At 38.6% G+C, this 27,160-nt stretch overlaps 1 protein-coding gene across 1 annotated transcript in view; it reads right to left on the bottom strand.

The window, feature by feature from the left end:
- The window catches only part of INO80C (INO80 complex subunit C), a 30,335-nt gene extending 3,828 nt beyond the window's left edge, over window positions 1-26,507 (bottom strand). The window contains exons 1-4 of the mRNA XM_015618157.3: window positions 26,013-26,507; window positions 5,990-6,100; window positions 2,973-3,084; window positions 1,220-1,287 (exon numbers count right to left, since the gene is read on the bottom strand). Coding sequence (XP_015473643.1) covers window positions 1,220-1,287; window positions 2,973-3,084; window positions 5,990-6,100; window positions 26,013-26,483 — 762 coding nt within the window. The 5' untranslated portion in view covers window positions 26,484-26,507. The remainder of the gene's footprint in view (window positions 1-1,219; window positions 1,288-2,972; window positions 3,085-5,989; window positions 6,101-26,012) is intronic.
- Between the last annotated feature and the right edge of the window lie 653 nt (window positions 26,508-27,160).

The raw sequence follows: 27,160 nt of genomic DNA, 5'->3' as shown, positions 1-27,160 counted from the left end.
ATCTGCACAACAAACATGTACCTTTAAAGGCATCTCCAGGAGGTGATACCAAACCTTTGAAGGTGGGCTAGTGCCCTATGGGTGAGAGACATCAAACAGGGAGAAGTGACACAGAAATTCTGTGCAAGCCTCTTTGACTCTGCAGGGTTTTCATTATTGTAGCTACTAGTGTAACCATTACTTAAGCATTTTTTTACTCCAAAATACAACATTCCCATTCACTTCAATTGTAAGAAATGCACAGGCTTCTGCAAAAGAAATCACTGGCATTTGAAGGTGAAAAGTTAAAAGACATGCTGTTACTAATACCTGTTCTGTTTTAAGTAAAATTATTCATGTAACATAGGAACAGTTTCAACAGGAGATACAAAATTTTTGTTGGGCAGAATTCAATGACTTTACTCCTGCTTAGTGCCAACAGAATCTTTGGGGAATTCAGGCACCAAATTGTAACTACCAAGACTTTCTGGAGAATGTGCAAACTGTATCTAAGTCAAATGTGGTTTGTTTTTTTTTTCCCCCCTTTCTCCTCTTTCTTTAACAAAAACATGTAAAAGACCCCATCTGTGACACACAGAGCATACATCTGCCAAACTCCAACTTTCAGCTCTGAAGCATAGAATTTGAAATTCTCAACAGTCTATGCCAAGTGTCTATTTCAGGCTGATTTGTTTGAGGCAAAGTTTGAGAGCAATGATAACAAGGGTTTTGGTTTTTTTGGTGTAAAAGAGGGCAAACAATAAAATTTTGCCTAATCTCATTATTGAAAATTGCTGATCCATCTTTTTAAAACTTCCTCTGCATGATACAATGAAATAAATCCAAATCAAGCAAAAAGCATGTAAAGTTTTGGTCAGTGTGGGTATATCTTGACAAAGTTAACACTCATGGAGACTGTGAACTACCAGCTTTCCCTGTAGCTGTCTTTAAGACTTAGAAATTATGGGCACCAATGTACATTCTACAGGTGAGAAAGAGGCGTCATAGGAGTTACTTGGCAGGACAAGGTATTTATTCTGTCCTGACATCTATTAACAACCTAAGGATTTTGTGATGTTGTGACAACTATTTGGGGTTTGATTCTAAATCACTGGATAATTATTAAGCCCAAGTCTGAATAGGAACCTCAGTATATACATCATTTACAAAACAAGGCACCAGCACTATTTCACTGTGGAAGGTGTGATGCCAATTTTGAGGGGGAAAAAAAAATACTTACCGGAAGTCCTGAGATGTCTGAATATTTCTTAGCAGGTCTAAATGAAGGAGGAGCATCAATATTAAAATCTAGAGAGAAACAAAGGCATTAACTCAGTGTATTTTATATATATATTCTATAACATATACCTACTCTCTTATGTCTCTATTAACTAGCAACACTAAGGCAAAGAAATATTAAGCAGAATCACCTCTGAAAACATTTAGCCTGTTAGCACTGTAATTCACAGTCTGATCCTGCTCACCTATAGAGTTCAGCAAGCAGAACTGCCCTCCCCAAAAGGAAAATGTCAGAGCCATTTGAAATGTCCATTTCTTCCAAGTCTTTATGAATTCCCTTGCAGTCAGTCATGTGCAAAGAATAGCCATTATCAAATGCATACTGTATGTTAAGACTGTGAAACATTGCTCAAGATTGCAGCTCTGAAATACTATAATCCAGAAAAGCAAAGTAATCTTTTAAATCAGTTAAATCTTTAAGCATGTACCACTTTAAGCCCAGTCAATGACCTAGAAAATTGTCTGAATGTTTAAACATTCAGGGTTGAGGGTTGAAAATTGCTGTTCTTTGGTGCCCTTTAGATAGCAATTATCACTCATAAACATTTTTTAAGATACAGTTGGTATGCTTAAGTAGTTAAATCCTCAATTTTGGATGTTTACAAAAATACCTTATACCTGACTAATTTCTTTCCTCTTTCCTAATCTCCCTTGGAAGTCATTCAGATGCTATGTTCAATTCAAACACTCCATCCATATCAAATTTCTAATTCATCATCTCATAATTCAAAAGACCCTAATGCCACAGACAGCTGGTTTTATATATGAAACTGAATTCCTTTTCCCTCCATATAAAAAATCCTGCGAATTTCTGGTTGCAAACAGAGCATAGTAGAAATAGCAACATCAGCAGATTGCCAGTTACAATGGAGAGGAACACACAGTAATCTGCATTTTTCTGTAACAGTTGCATCTAAAACACTTCAAAAAACAGCAAGCTATTTTTGGATAAAGCACTAAGTCTGACAAAAACTATATGCATATGCTCAGTTTTGAAATGCCTCTACTTGCTTAAATAAAATCTGAGAATTGCATTCTGACAGCAGCTATGTTCAATAGTATCCTACTTTACAAGTAGACTTGAAGAATATCTAGATTAAGACCACTGCTGTAACTCTGCTCCTGTGGATGTAACCAGCTAGAACTGCTAATCAGCACTGCTAATAGTGTAGTTTCAGCTGTGCTGCACTAAAGAGAGGATGTAGGATTTAAATCTGCCAAGAATCTAGGATAAGGAGCTGGATAGGAAGCTTGGGCTGAGGTCTAAGCTAATGCAGGTATGTGGCTTCACAAAACTATTTGAAAAGTGCTCAAATATAACTAACTGAGCAGCAGCCACCCACCAAAAGACCTCTGCAATGTACAAAGAGAAGAAGGTGCCTAACCAGTGAAAAGGTGACAAAAAACTCTTGGGAATAAAGATTTCTGACTTGGTTTGGATAAATAATTTTTCCTTATTAAACTCTCCCACCAGATGTAGTTGAACTTTGCCCTGGTACTCCAAATTATTTGCTTCTCCCTACTTTCCACTTAGGGCTGATGAGTGTGATTGGAGTAATCTTAAATGTACTACTGGACCCTGTTCAAGCAGGATACTGCATACACTGATGAAATAATTTAGGTTAGTTTTAAAGAAAGTTATTTGTGTGGATTCTATTATTTATAAATACATGCAAAGCGTCTAAGCAGCTTACAGCTAGGATCATTTAGTTGCCATGGCAATGCCCTTTCAGAAGCAAGAATTTGTTTTAGGTTCTTCCACGTTCTGTTCTTCTTGCCAGCTGCTGCTCCACCAATGCCGGAGTGCTAGAATTAAAAATACGGTGTTTAGAGAAAAAAATAAATAAAGAATACCATTTCAGAGCATGACACTTCTATTTCATAGTCTTCATGATGATATGTCTCATCTTGTCATGAACCATTTGTTATTCTCACTTATTTCATCAGCAGGCTACTATGCTGTACACTTTAATCTTGGCTGCAAGCAAAAACAGAGCTTTTTGGACTGTGTCAAAGCTTCTATGTTTCCGATTAACTGAAGGAAATTAAAATCTGCTTTTTACATGGAAATAGAAAATCAATGTGGTTAGGCTCAGGCTGAGATTACAGGATTTTGTATGTACTTCCTATCATATTAGAACTTATTACTGTGAAGTTGTTTCTAAAATTGTGATTATACAGCTAAATTTTTTCTCTCCTTTTCATGGCATATTACAGGTGCAGCTCTTTTCCAAATTATCTGTGACTGCAAAAAACACAACAGATTTTGCAAAATGTAATGAATACTATGAAAACTTTCTAGAAATTTTATTTTTCTTTCAAAGGCTAGCAGACAGAATAATAGAAAAAGAATAATAAATAGAATGTTGGCTGCCAAGACAATTTTGCATTTTGAAAGGAACACTAATGGAAGGCTTGCCACAGGTGCTATAATGGCAGTTGCAGTTATCAAATGTGATTGCTACAGAGTAATTTATTTATGTCCCTCCAGAGATAGAAGCTGCACAACATACTGTACTACTTCTAAATGATCAAAGGATACAGATTTACAGCTTAACTTCAGAAAAAGAAAATGTTCTTACAATTGAGAAGTTGCTATTTCTGTTAATAATTACTACTTGCCCCATGAGTCTCATTGAAACTCAGCAAAAATCTGTAAACACACTTCTGCTCTGAATGTTTATAAATTAACCAGTTAAATTGATGAGGATGACAGGAGGAAGGATTCAATGAAATAGCTTTTCTTTGCAGACATAAGATATATTCAGAAAAGACACTCACGATCTGATGATATACTGGGTTTTGGTGATGGATATCTGATTTAAAACATAGAAGGAAATATCTGCTCTTAGGGTAACACCTTAGTCATCTAAAGATCATTGTATAATAGAGACTGCTACAGCATGACATGAAACTACAGGTACTTCCATACTACTAACTCAAATTAATTCCGTGAATTTTCCCCCAAATCACTGCATAATGATTTTTTGTTCAGTATTCTCAAAACCAACCTCTGTTTTTAAATGAACTTATGCCTCCTAAAAATGGGGCTGAGCATCACCTCACACACATACAATGTAAAGGCAATGCCATTCAAGCACAAATGCACCAAGCGAAGTTCAGAGAAAGCAAGAGTTAGAACAGATGGAGCTAATGCTCTACAGCAGCTATTGCTCTATACAAGTGTCAGAAAGTTTTTTTCTCCTTCCTCATTGCAAAGGGATGTAAATTCCAATCAGAAAGTTTAGGAAAAGGTTAGTTCTTCCTCCTTCTCTTAAGTCTATCCTCTGCAGTGAGCTAATGGCTCAAACCTGGGCATATATAAGAGAGACAGACACTATTTGATTTATTTTCTTCCTTTTAAGGCAAATTAAGCTGGAAAGATGGAAAAATCCATCCAAATTGTTACTACCAGGTCATACCAATGAAATGCTGATTAACACTCAATGCATTTCTTCTCAAATTAGTTACAGTATTGGAGGGGACAATTTCATGGCTTTTATTATAACTGCCTATTATTTCTGTAGCAGTCACCAAAGACCCTGTACATTCATTATTATTTCAAGCATGCAGACATTAGTACTGCCTCTTTGGAAATGGTGACATCCCTCTAAGAACTGAAGGATCAGCTCAGGGCCTCATGGATATTTAAATCCTATGTGGAAGCTACATGGGATGCCTCTGGGCACAAAAGGAGCTTTTGCAATAAGCCCCATTTCTCAAAGATTCTGGTGCTTGCTGGAGGATTACTGAGCAAAGTATATAGTAGTTTGAATGCCCCTCTCATGACTGAAGTTGTCTGCAGAGCAGATGTAGAGCAACTCACATGTCAGAGATTAATTTCATACCCCCTGCCAAACCTGTGCTTAGAGAGCTGTGCGTTGCCCGATTACTCGTTATGTGCTGTGGGATATTCTATCTTGTTCATGCAGAATGAAATCTGGGATAAAATCCTTCTTTCTAAGTACTGGCTTAGAACCAGCAGTCTGAGAGGTCTGCTTGTCTAGAAAGCATTTGTACTGTGTGCCAATGAGTTAGACTTGGCACAGCAAGATAAAAAGATATCAAAAACAAACCCAACATTACTAACTTAATCTTCTTCACCTTTTCTCCCAGTTTAACCCTCAAAGTGTTAGCAGCCTGTATTTCATCAGCTGTCAGTGTTTACATGACTGAATGCTGGCAGGCCAGACTTCTAGGGAGCACAGAGCATTTTGCTTCTAAATCTAGCAATGATTGGAAGAAGACACCACAAATCTGTTAAAAGTTTCAGGGGCCAGAAGAGGAGCAAAATGCCATTTACTAATCACACCCTGGCTAATTTCTAGCTCAACTGCTTTGTATCCTGCCTTGACTAGGAGTCCAACATTTGTATTATTAATTGCTCCTCTCTAGCTGTGGTAGTTTGTGAGATACCATATCATAAAACTTCCACACTTACCTGCACCCAACAGGTTTCCTCACTCCATTCCAGAATTTAGTATAACAGTTCTGCCTCTGGACCAGTGCCATTTTCATGCCATAATACAGTGTGCACTTTAGACCGTGGTGTTACATGGATTGAGGTGAATTTCTTAAAAATTGTCAACTTTTATTTGGCTATTAAGGTTATTTTCTTCATATTTACACTAGGAACATGGTTAAATAGAATCCTAGTTAGCCTTTTATGGGAAAAGCTTGAAATTTCAAATTGTTAAAATAATATACTTACGATGAAGTTTGGGTCTTTAAATGGTAATGGCTTGGCAGTAGTTTCCACTGATCCTGTGCTGGAGTCTGTATTCAGAAATTTATTTTCACTTGCAGCCTCTCCACCTGCACTCTGCAGAAAAAATACAGTCTTATTGCTTGTTACTATGAGCAAGTTTAACTGGAGACGGAGCCATCTGCTGTATTACCTATCTGTTGCTTTCTTAGCTTTCCTATCTCTTTTGAATCTTTAAAGATGTTGTATGCCAAGGGTAGGGAAGCATGAAGCAGAGTATTTCTCAATCAATTTACAAGTGACACATAAAAGGGAGGACGGGAATAGATGGCCAAAGCCCACTGAGTACAAACTGCATAGGGTTTTTTTCAGTATTAATTAAAGCCACCTCATCTCACTTTATAAAGTGCAAAACAGCATGTGCAACCAAACCCAGCAGAAATGTACATTGGATCTGTTTTAGAATGTTCTTCATAAAGTATTAACAGGAATATAAAAAAATTGTAAAAAGGCTTTTCATCAAAATTTTCTAAAGAAAAATCGATTAATCATTTTATTCCTCATCCTTGGCTCCAGCTGTTCTTGAGTGAGGACTCAGAAGAAGTATTTTATTATATATTATTTTCATATGCAAGTTTCAAAAATGTACATGGGTGCTAGTTAGCGTTTTCTAGGTTTTCTTTATGGATTGTTTATTTATTTAGCAGGAAGAGCAATCAGAAAAGATGTGTATGACTGGAAAGCTAAAAAAGTTGTGTGTCAATCCAAGCAATTTCTGATAATTCTGCATGGCTGAGCTTATGGATTTTTTTAAAATTTGTTAGTGGCCTTTAAGTCTCCACATTACCAAAAGTAGCCCATGCTACATACATAAATGTTTCTTTGAAATCCTCATCTACCCTCAAGTCAGTGCAAATTCTGCCACTGAGTTTGTTAGTTTAGTCAATAGGAATTCATACCTTGATTTTATTTTTTTTTACTTGGAGTAAAAGCTTGGCTAAAAGGTAAATCAGTATTTACTGAGTGGATCTTTTATGTTACATTTAGAGAGATAATACTTAGGGAAAAAGAGTGTTTTACTGTAAAAACCCTTTGTGTTGATAAAATACTCATTGCAGTATGAAAAAAGGACCATTATTATTTGTGGCTTATTGGAGTACCTCTACAAACTGGACTATATAACAAAGGCCATGATTCAGCATATCCTTCTCCATGTGACTACAAGGGAAGTGTTTTTACTCTTAATACATGCAAAAGTAATTACAGGATTAGGGACTAGGCATGTTGAATTCTTCTTAGGGGAAATACTTCAGTCATTGTACAGTGCCTGTTTTCAACAGAGCAAAGATACATGTTAAATAATGGAAGTATAAAGTAAAAAAGCAACGTTTCTAGTGCCTTACAAAAATAAAAATATGAATAGAAATAATCTGTTTTAGAAACAACACAGTCCTCTGTAAGTTCATATTACAGGGGATAAGGCAATAATAACATCAGCAGAAGCAACACTGAAGCCTGTAGCTTAAACTTGATTCTTCCACTGAGGACAGAAAACATTAAAAGGCAGTGACTGTCAGAGAAACGGAACAAATGCAGATGGATGTTTAGAAACGTGTACATTATAAGGCAGTGTGCAGAGAAAATATCTTCATCAATCCTGAGTAAAGTGGCTTTATACACTGAGTTCCTACGTTTCAAAGTATATTCTTGTACATGCATGCTTCCAGCATTTCCGATTTCAGCAGCAAACATTAGTCAGCTTTGAGAAAGACAAGGCTTGAGATAAAAGAATATTTTTCATTAATTCATTATCTCTGATACTGCTCATTATCAGTATAAATTCTCTTAAGTGGAAGAATCAGGACTCAGATTTATTCTACAAAGCATTCTTGACTTTTCTTTGGTACCATCTGGTTGGTTTTAAATCTAGTTCTACAGATAATTACTTTATCATTTTTGCCCCTTCAGTGATCATCTCCTAAGTATTCTGGTTTCTATGAAACAGGCTTTCAGTAGTATTTCAACACTATCTCAAAACAGTAACTAGTACTTTGAGATTCAGCAAATAAAAATAGTTCAATAGTAAAGGGAAAGAAACTTCCTCATACATGTAATCTGTAATTACTGCAGCTGGATATACTTACATACTACCCTCACTGTCTTCAGTGGTTTTTTAATATGTGGATTCAGTGATAATCTTGCTGTGCAGTGGGAAGGGAAGAAAGTAAGGAATTGTTCCTGGCATGACAATTCCTGAATGTAAATACTACATGTAATTTCCATACTGACTCCTAAGGGATTTCAGGTAAGAAATCTCTTAAGAGTTGGGTTAGTTCTTATTACAGGACAGATGTTGATTTTGTTGGTGCCAGTATCCCTTGCTTGGTGGCAGAGGCAGCAGGATCTAGAGCAGCAACTGCTGCTTTTTGGGTTTGTTGCCCATCAAGGCATCAGGTTCATGGGATCACTCAAGTCATCCTCCAGTGCCAGTGACACATAGTGCCAACAGTGGCCTCTGGATCTGTCATGGACAATTTGAGAGCAGCAGTTTCTTGTCCAAGCAAAGGGTGCAAGGCTGTAAAGCGTTTTTCATACCACTGAGGCATGCAGCTGATACCATGATTTCAGAGCCCTGTGACAGAGTGGGAAGCAAGTAAGACTGAGTATCGTGATTGCAGTTAAAGGCTGGGAACTGAGATAAAGCCTACTGTAGAGGCATGCCAGTTCCCTCACTCAGCACTGCTTGTACGAAAACTCTGATTTTTTGCATTGGGACCACAGCAGAGAGACACTCAGCTAATGTGCTTTTCTTTCTGGAAAAACATTAAAGAGCTGAGCAGAAGCACTGCTTCCCGAATAATGTGCTATTGCACAAAGGCGTGAACTCTGGAAATACAGAGCTTTGAAAAGCTCTTCCCGTGCTGCCTGCAGAAGTCTCAGCTGACATCCTCTGCAGCTTTATAGCCACAAACTGCAAGTGCCTCCAGAATCTACAAATCTCCCTGGCCTAGGTTTTAAACATCAGGATTTAAAGCATAGGAAACATCATGTAATATTTCAGGTTCATTTCTGAAAGGCAGGGGATATGGATCTACCTTTGTTCTGCAAAACACATGTTTCCTGAAAGTGAATAACACAGTGATAATACAAATCATTATTTACAGCCTGAAAAGAGATTCCTCAGTGAACAATTACTGCTCAGTAAAGGTAATAATCAACTTTTAACATCAGTTGAACAAATCTCTTCCAAATGTGCTTGTTTTCTTGGTCATTTAGATTGGAGGACGGTTCATTCTTCACTGTCATGTGTTGGGACAAACAAACAGGAAGAATTCAAATGCCCTTTGTAGTCGTGTGAAGTGACGGCGGTGTCGTGAGCACAGTGAGGAAATGTCTGTCACCAGGGAACACGCTCTGCTCAATGTGCGCTGTAACCCCCAGTCACGTGTGGGGCAGCTTCCCCTTCCTGCCCAATCCACAGCCCAGCCTCAGCACATTTTCCCTACTGAGTCACTCTCTTAGCTAATTCCCTCACCCCCAGACTTCTGGGGTAATCGCAAATGCTTTGCCATGGGGCTAAAAAGAAGGTGCAACCATGGGCTGAAATGCTCAAAAGCTTCTTTAAAGTTTCTTTTTAACTGATCTTGTAAACAATCTTTATGGAGAATTCAATATACACTTGGAGGAGAGAGCAGCTTTTAACGTGCACTTTATAACTAAATTGTGTCTTTTTAATGGTAGTTTATGTAACTAGGGCTACAGGGAATTTGTGTTACATTAGTCACTAAGCAGTATGTTTTTCTCCATAGTCTGTTGAAGATTATAGCAACAAAGACTTTTGGAGTGGCTTTACGTTTACAGGGTACTCCTGCATGGGAAAATGAAGATGTGACATCATTTTCATCAGCACAGCTGAACATGCTTATGCTAGTTGTACCTCAAATCAGGATAAAAATACTGCACTAAATACTGCAGCTAAGCCATCAGTAACTATGAGTAACTCATCCTCTCCCAGAACCTCTTTCTGTGGCTATTAATCCCCACTGAAGTCCATGTTGCCACTTCTCATGTTACCCCTCTCTGGTCTTCTCCTCCTCCTCCCAGTATCCCCATGGCACTGAGCAACCTTGACTGGAATGGCATATATTAAAAGTCATAGGCAGCAGGTCAGATACTTCTTACAGGAGCACTTGTGCAATTTTATTCCCTCTGTAAAGCTGTGTTTATGTGCTTCAACTGAATTTTAACTACAACCACAGTATGGCAAGTTAGCAACCTCTATCCCTCCTGGGACAGACAAGAGAAATAGTGAAGGGATGAGCTTCTATTTTGCAGCTCTTTTCACAAGACCATCTATCGAGTATTCAGAGCATCCCTACTGGGTGGAACACTGCTCTCCCTGTTATGTCCTGTGACTCGGTGACAGTAACCCAAGGGAGGAAGATGGCAGAGGACTTGGTAGCAAACATTTGAGAGAGACTGAAAACCTGCAGCAAACACTTGGGAGCCCTAATAAGTTTGTTTTAGGAGCAGCCAAGTCTGGGGAAGAGACCTGACCTAAACTTTGCTACCTCTACACTGGTTTCTTTTGAGTAAAGCCAAACCCCAGGAATGAGCCTAGTTTGGACTCTGCTGTATATACTGCCTGTACTGGGAAAAAACACACTGGGAGGCTGCCTATTCACATACTACTTTCAGTAATAAGTTATGGTAGATCTATTAATTTTTTGTATATATTCTGTTCCAAATTCCCTACCGCAGATGTTTTCATATGTTTTCCAAAGACTGTGCCATCTGTCTGGTTTTATTTAGAGAGGATAAGCAAAACTTGTAGACCATGGAAACTGATTTCTTTGTTTTGGCTATTTCTAGGTAGAATCAGCATTGTGGGGTTTGGGATGGGTGCAATGGCACTAAATACCAGGTGAAATTAGCTTATTATTAAAGTGCTTGTTTCACTCATAATTTTTTTTTATTTTTTTTTTATTATTCTCCCAGCAAGGATTAAAACTGTGCAACCTCAGGATATATCAGAATAGCAGATATATACTGAAGTAAAATTTCTTACCTATTTACTTTCCAATTATATTCTATAACTTTTTTTTTATTATTTTAGACTAATAGGATTTTACTATATATATAAAAACCCCATGAAAATATGAAACATTAAGTCAAAAATGTAAATACATGCTTTTCTGGCATCCTATCACTCCACACCACACATGCCATGGCTTAGAAAAAAAACAGATTTGCACATCATTGAAGGTATACTATGAACCATCAGTGTCCAGTTTCACTAGGTGTTAACAGTTTTACATGCTAAAACAAAATTTAAAACCAGAAGGTAACTGAAAAGTGTGTTGGTAAATCAAAACTTAAATGCATAAATAAATTCTGTGAGAATTGGAAAGGAAGTTTCTCATTTAAGGATGCAAAAACAATACTAAAAACATTGATTCTGTTTTCTGCAAATCATTAATTTGTTAGTTTTGACTATATATTGAGTACAGAAATCGTAGAGGATGATTTTACAAGTTGGGTTTTGTTCTGCTTTTGTTTCTGCATTCAGTATTTTTGAAATGCTGGCTTTGTCTTATAGTGATGATGAAGGTGTTATATGTAACTATTGAAAAAGAACTAATTAGAGGGGTCTGGCCCCTCTAAGCACCCAGTTTACTGAGGAACCCACTTGACTTCAACCTCTCAATACGAAATTCAATAAATAATTTAAATTACTTTAACTTTTTTTTGGCAGCTGATTTTCATAATCACAATACTACTACAACAGCATAATTAGACATACATACATACAACATACATACATACATACAACAAATAATTAGACATCCACCATTACTGAAGCTTTAACTCAGCTTCAGTAATGGTGGATGTCTAATTATTCCTGTAGTAGGTTACTTTTAAAGCAGCAATATCCAACTTGTAGCAACTTACTTGGATTTTAGTTGTGTGTAAGTTCTGTGAAATCCTGACAGAGCTGTGGCATGCAGCCAGGGAAGAAAATGGTAATTTATAAAATCGATGGATAATACCTGTATTTTCACTAGCAGACAATTACAGTGAGTGAGAATGCCATATGGAAACAGAGCACAAATGTCACTAGATGACAGCAGTGATGATATGAGTAGACTTTTTAAAATTGGGAGTAGATCCTGAATGTCAGCTATTTAACTGAGTGCCAGCTAATACTGCTCATACTGGAACATGTATTAAGCTGTTTGATTAATATATTAGCTCTCACTATAACAAGGCTGGCCCAGGCTCTTGCGCATTCTGAATATTTAAATCATTTAACTTTGCATGATGACATGACAGGGGCCATTAAAACTTGAACACGTACCCTCTGGCAGACAAAAATGCAGCTCTTTACATTGCTGGAAATAATTCACTGAGAAAGGTGTCAGAATTAGATGTGTTTAAGCTCAAGTTAAAATGATGGTTAAAAAATTTCTCATCACCAACATTATAACCATGGTGTATTTCTGAAAGCAAACTTACTGAATACTCAGTAACAATGCAGGACTGAAGAAACAGCACTGTCTAGAACAAAATTAACTTTAACCACGCCTGTGACAGAAGGGTTTGTTGGAAAGACTTTTTCAGTAAGATGTATAAATATGTCTTCCTCATCTGGAATTCAGCTTGAAAATGTTTGCACGCCAAGAAGGAAAAAAAAACCCCAAAAACCTAATCTTGCACATTCACAGCAAATTTTGTTCCACAGGGCACTGAAAAACTGAATTTACTTAAAAATACCAAAATCTTGAGTAGTACCCAGCTATTAAGTACAGTGCAGATCACTGTCCTGGATTTTAAGCACCTACAAGGGTTGGCAAGTCATTTGTGTATACAGTTTAAATTGGGAATAAATCTATCAAAGTCAGTGGGTTTCACTGTCAACTCATCTTAAAAGACAAGCGTCCTCATATAGGTTTCTGCTTCCACTGACATCACAAGTAAATATCCCAAAGGCCTGACAACAAAAATATTTTTGCTTAAATTACCACATTGTCCTCAGATGCTACTGCTGTTTTGACTTATAAAGAAAGATGAAAGAGGGTTGTTAAAAGCAAACATAACAACATAAAGCCTGAAATTAGATTGTTGGACTATTACAATAATAGTTTACAATTCCAAGTACATGTATCACTAAATGCACTTCTTCTAACCATTCTCCAGAGGGTTTCTGAGTCTTGTGTCAAACTACTTACCTGTAGGAAACATACAAAAGCTGCCTTTCCTAAAACAGCGGTTCTTTCCCTTTGACTTGCTGAGCATTTCCACCAAGCATCAAGAGTTAATCAGCTGTGCAAATTAACTCCAAACATATGACTAAAATTTAGATATAATCTCTGCTGTTGGATATATGAGTAGGGGGGAAAGTGTTTGAAGCAAGACATGGAAAACGCTTCAATTGCAATTTAAATAAATAAATACATCAAGACACATAACTGCCCAGATAGCAATCTCGACATTATGCTTTCGAACCTCTGCTGTTCTGAGGCGAGTTAAACACCTCACATTCCAACTGCCTCAGAAAGGCTGAATAAAATTTTACTCATGCACTAAAAGATTGGACTGTCACAAAGTGATGGATGGCTTTTCTATGCTCTCTGTAGGGCATTTCAATACCATAGACTCCAAGTGCTCTTGATTAAAAGGCGACATTCTCATTTAGGGTCCTGTCAGTGTCTGAGCTTCAAACCATTATCATTCACCTGCACTGGTGGTTTCAGTGACAAAATACTTACCAAAATGTATAAAATACTAATTATTTTAGTCACTTTAGTGGTATAAAACACCCTAATGCAAAGCTCTATTATGATGTGTGAGGGTTAGAATTCAAAATTAAAAATGCAACCAAAGGGAGTCTAAGATTTTAATTACATTCCCCACCTCTCAAGCATTTCTGAAAAACCTGGGGGGAAAAGACATAGCAATTTCATTACATAAGATCTCCTTTCATAATGGTAATGCTCACTTAAAAAAAACCCACAAAAACAAAACAAAAAATAAAAGGCAAGAAAAACTCAAGTTCACATTCTTCTCTTCAAAATTATTAAACAGTCAAGCAAAGAAAAAGATGAACAAGCTTCATAAAAAGCTTGGATTTATTCTCAGGAGATTTCAAACGCCAAACATGCTTTCCCATTTAAAGACTTTTAAGTACTGTGATAGGCAAAGTTTTATAACTTACAGATATTTAAAGCAAAAAAAATTGCTATTTCCTGTGGGGAAAAGCCTCAAATAAAATGTAATTGGGACACAACTGTGAATAGCTTCTCACTATCCCAGAAAAGCTTGGTTTAATTTGCATTTGCCACAAAGCTCCCTTCGGTTTAAATAATTGCAAGGGATCTCTAACTTTTAGATTTCATTTGGTGGATTGGGACTACTCCTTGTTTATAACGTTTGACAGTTTTCTTTATTAAGAAAATTGTAACTTTAACAAATTCATAAGCGTAAGCTGAATGACATTGCCAAAGTGGCCCTAGAGCTAAAAGTTTCAGTATATTTAGAATCCAAAAGCACATGTTTGGTCATACTTTCATCAAGGCTAAAAGCGAGCTCAGCTAACAGAATATTTTGATTCCTCTAAATAAAATACGTCTCCTAAATTGATGAGCTTTAAGACCGAAAATAGATGGAAGCATACTAGCAAAAAAGACTACAGTAAATCACAATTGAATTTTTATAAAAAAGCTGCCAGTATGTTCCTTTCTCTATCAGAAAAAATCAGTCAAGGACTTTGGCTAAACTGCTTAAAGTTAAAATACATCATTTGATACAGAACAGTTAAGGTCAAAGTACTTCTGAGAAAAGAGTGGAGGATTACAATATGCTCATGTGCCATTAACATTGTAAAGCTGCGCTCAGGGAGCATACCAGAATCCCTGTGCCGAGTAACAGCCTTCAGCCAAGGCAGGAGAAGGATCCAAGTCCATTCATCTACATGTGACTGAATCGAGGACAAGGAAAGCAAGAAGTTATTGGCTCCTATGATTGATAGGAGAGTAATTTCATTCGGAAAAAAAACCCAAAAAAACTCCTTAATTTCTTGATTGTAGTTTATTCTGTAGAACATTATCTATTCTGATGGGAAGTAACAATTGAGTAACAAAGAAAAACAAAACTACATTTCTTCAAGGAAAGGCAATTAAATAGTTTCATCTGAAAGCAGAGTGTATATTTCAGAGCTCCTACTCTATACATTTTTCTTAGTAAAAACCACACCTCAATTAGAAGAGTTAAATCTTACCTTCAAAATGTTATGGACTACTGGATAAACCAACACAGAAAACAAAACGTTACTTTTGCATTTTCTCTATTTTTTGCACATTTTAGCACTTGATTCTTTATGATTTTAAATGAAATAAAACCAGGATTTTTATACACTTTAAATATAAAAATCCTAGTTTTATTTCATTTCTGCTAACCACACTACTTCTGCCATGGCCCACTGCAGTCTAAAGTTACTTAGAATGTTTTTCCATTTATGCACAGGTACTTAAGACTGACTGCCATACTAAAACACTGTGTCAGAAAGACAAAGGTTGGGTACACTGATATATGAAACACTGCAATGTTATAGAAACTGAGAATAAAAACATTATTTATCTGAACCTTCAAAAAGTTATCAAAGGCATAATGTATCAGAGAGCAGTAATTTTATCAGATGCTCCAAAGGTCTTTTAAAGAAGACAAGAAAAGAAACTGTACCTTAGACTTTAAAATTCTTCAACCTAAATCAGTGATCTTTATTGTTTGTCTCATATTCTGGGACAAAAAAAATCTGGTTGCACATGCCCTGAATACTTCATTCACTTTCCTTTATCTAGTAAACTCACCACCAACCATTCCAACTGTGACTAGTACACCAGTCTCCTGTAATCAGCAAAATGGTAGGCACATTATCCTATGGATACCAACATTTAACTGGATAATGAAAAAAACCCAACAAAACCAACCCAAAAAAACCCCCTGACAACTGAACCAAAATAAACATATGGCAAATTCTAATTTAGATGAAAATAAGGTAATATAAGTATCTCTTGTAGACTATTTTGAGGCAGCTCAGGAGGAAAAGGGAAGAGAGAGTTGTATGGTAGAGCTAATTTGAAAGCAAATTTCTGACATATTTCTGCAGAAACATTTGTACAAGTAGGTGGTTGTTTACTCAGCTATGCAAGTTCTGTGGCACTTCACCCTGATACCATATATTGAAATTGAGGAACTGCAGCAGATCTGAAAAGTGCCAGACAGTTCAGTGTTTTCAAATAAACTTCTATCCCAACTGCTTTTTTTTGCTTGAAATAGAACAGAACTATTAAAAGGCTTGACTTGCCACTACATTAGAATTAGTGGAGTTTTGATATCACATCCACAATTGCAGGTGAGAGGGAAACACAGTACTTAACATTTTGTGGTAGGTTTAACAGGATCCCATTTTAAGACATTTCTCACAATATATATTCAGCAAATAAAAAAATACCTTTTGGACAGATAAAAAAAAAGGACAAGGATAAGAAGTGCAAGTCTGTATCTGTAAAAAAAGGCAATTCTGGCTGCAACAAATAGGTTTAACAAAAATGCAGGTGAAAATGGAATTTCTGACTTTAGAAAATTCAGGGTCATTAATATGAGACTCAAACTAGCACTTCTAGTCCTAGACTATGTAAATAAAGATAATCAACTTAAAGAATAAGGCCTTTCCAGATTACTACTTTGGTTTGAGGAGCCTGAACACACTGTGCATACACCAAAGAAAAATGGCCTTCTTCTATTCAAGTTTGTTGACTTTAACAGTTAATTTTGCTGTCAGAACATTGTCCTCTCCTTTCAAGGGAAGAGCAGCTCTACCATTGTTACAGTATAGGGAGACTTAATACTGTCTAAATGCAGTAGTTGATTTTTGTGGTAATTTTCATGTTTGCACCTGCCTATGGCAGGAGTGTAGGACTGTTTGTTTAGGGAGAGGACACACCCGTCTTAGTCACATAATCAGACATCTGGAAGTCGACACAGTAACTCTGAATCACTGAGGCTGGAAGGGGTCTCAGGAGGCAACAGCTCAAAGCAGAGTCAAAACTGACCTCAGACTAGATTCATGGGGCTTTTCCCCAGCAGGCCCCGAACACTTCCAAGCACAGAGATTGCACAACTCTCCACAGAGCTCTCTGTCTCCCTGGCTAGAAATCAGTATCTTATAAAATAGAAAATAATGGTTTTAGTAAAAAAAAAAGGCTCTTTTGGTCATAAGCAGTTGTATAACTCACATTAATTACTGCCCTAATTTCTGCATATTCCAATTCAGCAGGATTTTCCTGTAGTCCTGATGGTTTCAGGGCATAAATTCAACAAAGTTTTTAGACAGAGGAGTCATCTTTTATTAAATGTACCTGTTTATCTGAAATATTAAGACAAGCTTCTGGATGGACTGTATACCAATACACCACAGACTCAACAGAAAGACTTTGTATGCCACAAAGCTTTCATACAATTTCCTAGAGGGGTTTAACTCCCTCCACCTTTATCCTAAACGATGAGTGTTTTCACAATACTTTCCCCCTTGCCTGATGAACATCCCCTATACTTCTGAGATGCCAACAACATTTTCTCCTTGATTCATATCTAACCAAACTCTAAGCAGTAGCTCTGTATTTAGCTTGGGAAGTTGCTGTTTCACTTTCAAATATGAAAAAAGACTTAAATCCTGGAATTTGATTTGAGTTTTCCAGCTGTAGTACTTAAGTGACACTAGCCATACCTGTAAACCTTATCTAATTTATGCAGAAACTATCATAGGTGTCTTAGCCTTTCCTGCCTTTCTTCTTGTTCTTTCATTAACTCAGGAAAGTAAAAATCTGAGGAAGTAATAAATAAGGCTGTCATGATAAGCACACTGCATCCTTATGAACACCAGGGTAAGTAAAGCTACAAGCATGTCAACACTCCAAGGGCAGAAACTCAAATACCTAAGTTGCTTAAAACTGTGTGGAAAGTTTCAGCTCTAGGCCTGTGGATGTTTACAAAATGAGCTATCTTTTCTAATTACATCAGATTTTATAGTACACATATTGGGTAGGTTGTACACAGAAGCATGGAATTTTAGGTGTTTATTGAAAATTAAGGACATATGATACAACAAATCATATTTCTCTGTTAAATAAATGATAAAAAGGCAAATATGACCTAAGACTCTCTTTTCACGTGGTAAATCCCAGCAATGGCCTAGAATGCTTTATAAAAGGAATTTTGTCTTTTTATTCTCAAAAATGCTCCTTATCCACAGCAGGGTCTTTTAAACAGCAAGGGCATTTTTTCTTCCTGAGTCAGCCAGTACTTACATCCTGGGGCAGGACAATAATTACAAGACATGTAGCCACATATATCCATTCACCCCTCCCAAAATGATGGCCTCTGCTACAGCGTAAATATGTATTAGAAAAGAGTTTCCTCCAATCCATTCCAAATTTGCTTCTTGAATTAACAGTATTGCATTTTTACTACAACATAAACACTTCTTATTAGATGGATGGCATCACTATTTCACTTTTTGTCTAGAGTTTAGAAAATAAATTATTTCTGATCCCTGTTTGCACAACTGTGTATTTTGTATTAAAATTATCATAAGACAAAATATTTAACAAAAATAAAGACCTAAAATACATAACCAGACCATTCTGATAACCATGTTCATTACCAAACTACTTTGTTCTCTTTGGAACAGAGAGAAAACTCCATCCCTGGCTGTGGAAGAGAACACCTTTCCACACTCCCACACCAGACCTGCTTCTAGGTCAGTGGTTAGGGTGTGCTTGGGAAAAAGAGGGTTTGAATCCCTTCAGCCAGTGACAGGAAAAGGTAACCTCAAGTGGAGGACAGATTAAGCAGCTCTAAGGACAGATATAAAAAGCAAGTATCAGTGCATAAGTGTCCTTCTACTTTTGAAAGAAAGGATTTAATACCTGCTTTCAAAAAGGCAGATGTTCATGGTTCTGAATCCCAAGTAGAACAAGTTGCCTAAATCTTCAGGGAGAAGTATAATTAGGACTAGTACATATTTCTTGATAGCTTATTTTGGTGGCATCTCACAGTTAGTAGAATCAGCTGAGGATCTTGGAGGCTGACAGACAAGCAATATGACAGCTGAAGCTGTTACTTTCCAGACCTTCCTGCAGGCAGGAATACTGGATGGAGCATTTCATTTAGTCTGTTACAGTCAGCTAATGAAATCTGGAATTAAAGAGTATGTAAACTCATGAAGTAGATTGCTTGTAGTGGAAAAGTGGTTTCCCTTGCCACTTGGTTGTGCCTCTTCCTTGTGCTACACCACACAGCTGTTAGAGTTCCCTGTGAATCAGTCCAGTTCACCAGTGCAGCAGGAGGCAATGCAGCTGCCAGGAGAGGAAGACTGTTTGGCAAGTCCTGATTGCTGACCTTTATCAGTGGGAACAGGTCTGGGGAGAGCCAAAGCTGGCATGATGCAGGCAGTAGGACCATGCAGCTGAGACTTGTGGAGGTGGATAAGAAGGAAGAAGATAGGACATGGGACTTCAATAATGAGAAACTAATTCACTCACCTAATTGAGCCTCTTAAAGTTGCAGGTGTGCTTTATAGTGAGGCAAGGCACACTGTTTATATATATGAATTCTTGTGTCAGGGCCAGGGATACTTCTCAACACAGTGTGTCACAGCTTTTATCGCTTTCTGCAGGTATAAATAAACAGACAATCTCTCCATTCTGTTTTCTTGGAATGTTTGAAAAGTGTGTTCACAACCCTCCCTGGCTAATAAATTAATATTTATATTAGCCTTTCTAAACCAAAATGAACACATTGAATAAATGGATATAATTGATATAACTACCAATACCTTGCTACAGCAAGAATTGAAGTTACTACCAACCATAATTATTGCACTTTAGAAAAATGTGAAAAACAGTCTAACACCTCTTCAAATCTGCAATATCTAGACAGTTAAATTACTGCAAATTTTCTTTTGTTAATCTGGATCTTTTACAGCATTAACTGGATTCTGAGATCACTTTTTAGGGGTACTACCTTTTATAGACTATTTTATGGTAAAGTATGTATGTGAGGTGTTTTAGATTGTTCTTTCTCCTTCAAAAAAATAACCTATCTTATTTTATCTCCTTATGATAGAAGTGGTGAACCATCTTTATTAAGTCTCCTAAATTTCCGGTAGGTTTATTATGAATCCTGAAACTAGGTGTGATCATAGTAAAACTCCATTTTCTGTTAACTAAAGGAGAGATTAAAATTGTCTGGTAGGGCAAGTGAAGAAAGGTAAAAGACCCATGACACCAGTGCACTGATGCCCATAAAAAAAATAAAACATAACACATCTGCACATACTCTAAAATCTATTCACATTTGGTTGGGGGAGGGAGGTAATTCTCTGAGATTGGCATAGTCTGGTTTAGAAATTCATATACTTTTATGATTACAGATCATCTGAAGCCTTCAAAATCTGATAAATGTCAAGCAAAGTTAATTCTTAGCTCTGTTTTGACAGTTTCCATTTTAACCTAGATTGCTCTATAAAAGCAATTCCCTTTTTATAATAAAGATGAGCTTAAAACACACATAAATTTTGCCAGATTTCTGTAGAAAATCTGCTTTTTGTCTTTTAATTACCATTTTTCCCCATCAGGGACTGGAGGGATTCTGGCTCTTTAACAGATTTAACTTCAAATGTGCAAGTGACAAAAACTGGCGCTTTGGGATAATCTGTTTCTCCTTAGTGGACTGTCTGAAAATAAGATGTATTTTGGGAAGAGTATTACAGCTATTCACTATCAGCTTTGTTGCAGAAAGTATCTTTGTGGTGCAGTCTGAAAGGATTAGACATAGGTGGTGACCCTCTGAGAGCTTCATTCTGAGAACTGCAGGTCTGGGGGATTTTCAGTGCTCTGTGGTCTGGTGACATGTACTGTGATGCCAGAGTACATTAATATGTGTGGGATAGCTCTGCCAATTGAAATGCTACCTGCTAAAACTCTTGTTAAGACATGGCAATTTGTTTTGAACTGGCTGCTAGTTTTGTAAGAGCCAAAACTCCTGGGTAGGATTTGGTATAATTGTGCAAGTGGATGAACTTGAAGAGCTCACCTTAGCAGTTTTTATCAGTAATTAGCAATCACCTGCAATGTATCATGGTATCAGTATTTTATCCAATGGAAGTGTCATTTAAATCAATTTAATTAGGTTGGAATTAACATCCCGTGAGAACACATATCTTTTAAAGATATCATTCCAGGCAAGCAGTAGCTTCAGACCAGAACTGCTTCACTGGTTAAATTAATGTATTTTTGGTTACTGTTACAATCTTATAGGATGAGAGAGGTTTTAAAACAAAAAGTGTAGTGTGTAAAGCATAATGACATGATAGTTTCTTAATAAATTGGCATAGGTATGTACTTATATCTCCCTACTAGTATGCTGTGCCAGATTCCTTCTATCTTTTGGGGCAGGTGGATTGGTGAGAAATACTACTTGTTATTAAATTTCCAACTACAAAGGAGAATCATGCTTTTCTGTAGCAGAACATCTAATATTGAGTAATACTAAAATAATTAGAATAAGTTTGGTATCATACTGATTGCAGTAAACAAAGTCTGAAATGGTAAGAAGATAATTTTCACTCAGAAAGTTGTCATACTGTGCCACACTGAAGGAGGTCCTCTAAGAGGTTGTCCCAGAACATAGAGTAGCAGAGAGTCCCAGAGAGTGGCAGCTCAGCTCAGTGGCTGTAGCGGTATTTGCCATTTGTGTAGTTAAACCCTTTCACCCTAACCCCGATTTTCAGGAACTAACACCCAGATCAAATGGGCTCTTTAAATAAAAGTTATATTTAAATTGATTTGATGGTTTCCTACTAAGAGTGCTAGGCTTGATAAAACAGCATAACCAGAGAATTGATTAAATTTACTGATGTTTATGGTCGAATTCTGTGCTGTTTATGTACTAGGATAAGCTCCCTGCCTTTAGTGGGCAGCTTTTGAGTACATAACAGTAACCATGTTAATATGTATATATTTAAGTCCACCTGTTTAGCTTACAGCTATCAGAACCGTAAAATCTGATGATCTTCAGTTAATGAGATAAACATATGATAATATAGATACATCTAAAATAAAAATTGAGTTCTAATTGTATCAGTCACTCCATCTATTTTTGTGTGGTGCATTACAAGAGTTTATTTAACTGGATAGCAACTAAACCATTTTTATTTTATTTTCTAACATTGTTGTATAGTTTTTGCTTTTAAGCACAGAATAAGAAATACAGAGCATTAAGTAGACATACCAGTAGTACAGCTGGAATAATAATAATTATAGATAAAATCAATATAAATACTTCACCAGTTTAAGTCTGACGTTATTTCACAAATAATGTAAGCAAATTTAGATTTACTATATTATTTAGAACATTTTCTCTCTTTAATTTTTCCCATGATAAAATCAGAAACTTTTTTTCCAAATCATTCTTATATCTTACTGCAAATTCTGTCTTTAAAGATTGTTAGCTGTCACAGAAATGCATTTTACTTCATTACTTACACCTTGGTCTAGAATATATTCTTTTAAAAGCTTCCTGTTGCAGTACAATTTATAAAAATAATGGTGTGAACATTAAGATAGATCAACTGGTGGCATTTTAAGCTCAGCAGCAAAGATTCTATCCCAGGTTAAGTGATAGAAATTAATAAGACGGGAGACCTGGAAACAAGTCTGCACAAAAGCCAAGGATGGAGCTGAATCAGCAGCTACTGGGAACCATTGGGCAGGGATATCTAAGGGAATGGTGCTGTGTAAATCACTACACAGCACTGTTTTTGACACATTAATGTTACCATTTAGTATACATAATAATCCTAAACATGGCTGCAGCAAATACCGAGGTATTTTGCAATGGCACAACAGCATGGGAGGAATAATTGTGTAATGCTGATGAAAGTGAAGTAATCAATTTGTAATCATGCTTTCCTGTAAACTCACTTTTAACATTACATTTGGTAAATACAGGCATTATGTCCAAAAAGCATGTGTCTCCTTCTGTAGACATGACTGACAAGCCCTATGAGCAATGTGCTTCCAAAACAAGTATGACTCAACACCTTTGGGTCGGTAACTCACACAAATCACACTGAATGTTCTGAGTTGGAAGGGACAGACAAGGATCTGTCAATTCCAGCTCTCAAGTGAATGGCCCATATGGGAATTAAACCCAGGACCTTGGTGTTATTACCACGACACTCTAAAAAAAAGATGAAGAATGGTTTTTGGTAATGTTCCTAAGGAGTATTTTAGAGAAAGTAACAATTCACCTGTTGGAGAAAGAAAAATCAAAATGGGGTTTCTAAAAATCTATATGCTGTGTAATAATTGTGCCTTCTTGTAGGATACACACAGTTACTCGAACTAGTTGATTACACTGCTACACTTAAGCAAATTCGTTATATAAAAAAATGAATACATTCTTGAAATTTACAGTTTTACCAGACTAGCGTGTCTTTCAGGGTGAGCATTGTGAGAGCTACTTGTGACATAAGAGAAAAACTAAGTATGAGATTTGCAGAACTAACAAAAATCCCTTTTTGTTTAATTTCACAAAGATGGAATAAGAGATGTAGGGATGTTCACAGTTGGCATAATGTGAAGTGTATTTTCACATAGCCCAGTACAATGTTCTCAGTAGAAGTTACTACTTAATACAACTGGGGGGGGGGGGCCTCCAGTTCTAAGTTGACCCTGCAGGTAGTTTTAAACCTCCCAGCAGGGATTCTCTTACCTGAAGTTTGCTAGTTAACCAAGGAAATAATGTCAGTTTACTTAAAACCATTTAATACTGAGCTATGGGCATGATACGTTTTGGTGAGATATATCAACATTTTTAACTCAAAACATGCAGAGGCCACATTTCATTTCTCTTTGAACTGGCTTGCTACAGAGCTAGCCAGCAACATTGAGATTGCTAGAATGAGCTGTTTTCTTGTCCCATTCCTGAGGTAACATATTTTCTGTGGCATTTTTTTCCTTTTCCTTGTGGGATTGATCTGCACTGTTGAAGTCAATGAATGTGTATGATGACTTAGATGTAGTGTTGAGAAATTACTTCTTTCTCCACTGAAATGATTTGTGAGACAAATTACAACAACTGTTTATCACACACTGTTGAAACCCAGTTTGAGTAAGAAATCATGAATTGTCTCATAACACTGGAAGCTATCCACAAGCTTAAGTTTGGTGTGAACTTTGGAAAACAGTTGTAGAAGCTGAAAGGTGTAGGGAAGTCTTTTAAGCATAAATTATTTTATACACATTTAAGTTATATATCAATATATAATGTTTTATATCTGTATACACACACAGACACACACACGCACAGAGCAGATAGCTCGACACTGGACAATCCAGATCATGATCTTTATCACAACTTGAAAAAGTTGTCAAATATGATCATGTCAGGCAGTAATCTTTCACAGTGGTGCAGTTTGTTAGCTGTGTGTGCTAGTGACATCAAGCACTATGGTGTGTAGTCCCTGTCCTAGGATAAGCCTACCAGAAAAAAACCCATGTAACTCCCATGGGGTGAAAACAAGAGCATCATTCAAACAAGGAAGACTTTGTGTCTGTGCTCTTCTGCTTGCACCCTGGCTTTTATTTGCCTGGAGAGAAGATTGCTGAAAAATGCATAAGCACTCCCCTGATCTGATGGTTCCTGTGAAAACAAGCAAGCTAACTGGCAGTAGGGCAGACTCTGTAGGTATGCTATAGCTCATGAAATAGCTCATGAAATATTATTGAGAAAAATAATTTCTAGAGGGAAGAAAGGAGCCCGACATTTTTTCCAGCCCTTTTTTGACTCCTGTAGCTACCAAAATCTTTCTAGAATAATCCAAGACATAATAGTCTATACAAATGTCATATACACACTGACTCTGAACATCTTCTAGGACTTAATTTTCAAGCGTGAGATGCCATCTCATCATTGAGAGGCAGACGAAAACCAGAATGGTTTGAGTGATTGCTTATTTCTATAATAGTGTGATATACACCTCCTCATCAAGAGGCATGTAACATCAATTGGGGATGGGTGCTGCTGTCACACAATGCAGAAAATGAGGCTGCAAAACCCACTGGGATTGAGGGTTGGAGTTCAGGATAAAGTGACATTAATAGCACTTCTCCCTCCCTGATGGAACCTTTCCCCAAAACTCAGGCTCTGAGGTTACATCTTCATTTCACATGTAAATATTCTATCCACTAAGTCCAACTGAGAGAAGGCCACGTACACTGCACACAGCAGATCCAGCAGCTGCCGAATTGTGCTCTGTCCAGCACTAGCCCCTCCTTCTCCATAGCTCAGCTGCCTCACACTAAAATCAGCATCACGCAGGGCCAGAGATTTGTGAATCTGGGGGTACACACGGAGCTCAGGCGCGGAACAACCTCAAGTACAGACCTGCCACTGGAGGCGGGCGCAGGGAACAGTGAGCTCCGGGACGGCTTGGTCAGGAAGTGTCACCACACACCTGTGTCACCACACACGGTATCTGCTGATCACAAGTGCAACTTCCCTGGCATCCCGGTTAAGATTTGCCTCATCCGGCCGCACACCCGGCCGGGGAAGGGGACAGAACGACAGCACCGGTCCAGCTGTGCACATGGAGGGGAGGGGACACAATCTCCACGCTACAGCGGGATGAAGAAAGGCCCGAGAGCCCCGACCTCTGCAGGGCCTCGCCAGCCACAGGGACACCGCAGCGGGCCCAGCAGCTTCCGGCGCGGCCGCGGGCGGGACGGGAGAGGATGAGGAGGAGGCTGGGAGGTGGAGGCGTGTCCCGGGATACCCGCGGGTAGCGGGAGCCGGGACATTCCCGGCGGGAGGGGGCTGTGGACCACGCTCCACCACGGCGGGAAAGGGCGGGGAAAGGAAGGTCGCTACCGCGCATGCGCGCTGGCCGCCCGCTTCTCACCATTACCTGCGAGCCGCCAGGCGCCGTCGCCTTCTTTTTCTTGGCGGGGCCGCCGCCGGTGCCCGGGCTCGCCGGGCGCTTCTTGCTGCGGGATGCGGCGCCGGCGGGAGACGAGGCGGCGGCGGGGACCACAGTCGCCATGCCGCCGCGCCCGGGCCGGGAGCGCTTCCCTTCCCGGGCAACTGTGGCGGTGCTGAGGCCGCGCATGCGCAGTGGCGGCGGCGCGGCTGTCACCCCCGGCCGGGCCTGGTCGGGGAGGCTGAGGGCGAGTGGGGCTTGGCCGGCGCTTGTGAGGCTTCGGGCTCGGACCGGCCGCGCCTTGGGCGAGTCTAGTAGAAAGCAGCTCTGCCGGCTCCTCGTTGCCCTGCGCTGTTGCGGGCCCCCGCTCAGAGACCTGGCTGCGGTGGCAGCCTCGGCCCCGGGGTAGCCCGTGTGCATGGGAGATAGCGAAGTGCGTCGAGGTGTGGGGTTTCTCATCGTAGAGGGTAAACGGGACTGGAAAAGGTGCTGGGTCTGAGTAATTTCTAGCACAAAGGCCTTTGCAGCAGGAGGTGAGCAACAGAAAGCAGCGGGAGCGGCTGAACAGAGGCTGTAGTTTGGGACATGGGGCCCTCTCCCCGCCCGCTGCCAGCGCTGGAGCACTGTGTGCTCCATGTAAACACTGCGCTGTGCCTGCGGGCCTGTGTTAAGCCTGAGTAAGGAGAGATAAAGTTTATGTGAAAGGCACTCATAAGATGAGAATGGTGTGCAAATCTCAGATGTGTCCAGTTTTTTCCAGTTGCCCCGATTAAATCCAGGGGGGTTTAACTGCTCCCTTCAGCTCTCAGATGGTGAACTTTGACAAGTGGAGCCAGCACTCAGTGTGATTGGCCACACTGAGCTGCAGTAAGTCCCTGAAAGGAGGCTGTAGTGAGATGGGATCTGTCTCTTCCACCATGACTGCAGTGAGAGGACCCGAGGAAATGGCTTTAAGATGAGACAGGGGAGATTGAGATTAGCTATTAGAAGAAAAAAATCCACTGTTAGGGTGGTCAGACATTGGAATAGGCATCCCAGGGAGGTGGTGGAGTCACCATCCCTGGAGATGTTTAAGAAGTGCTTGAATCTGGCACTGGGTGATGTGGTTTAGGGGTTACAGAGATGATGCCTGGCTG

Source organism: Parus major, chromosome 2 (assembly GCF_001522545.3).
Source record: "Parus major isolate Abel chromosome 2, Parus_major1.1, whole genome shotgun sequence".
NCBI lineage: Eukaryota > Metazoa > Chordata > Aves > Passeriformes > Paridae > Parus > Parus major.
This window is presented reverse-complemented; position numbering and strand designations above follow the sequence as displayed.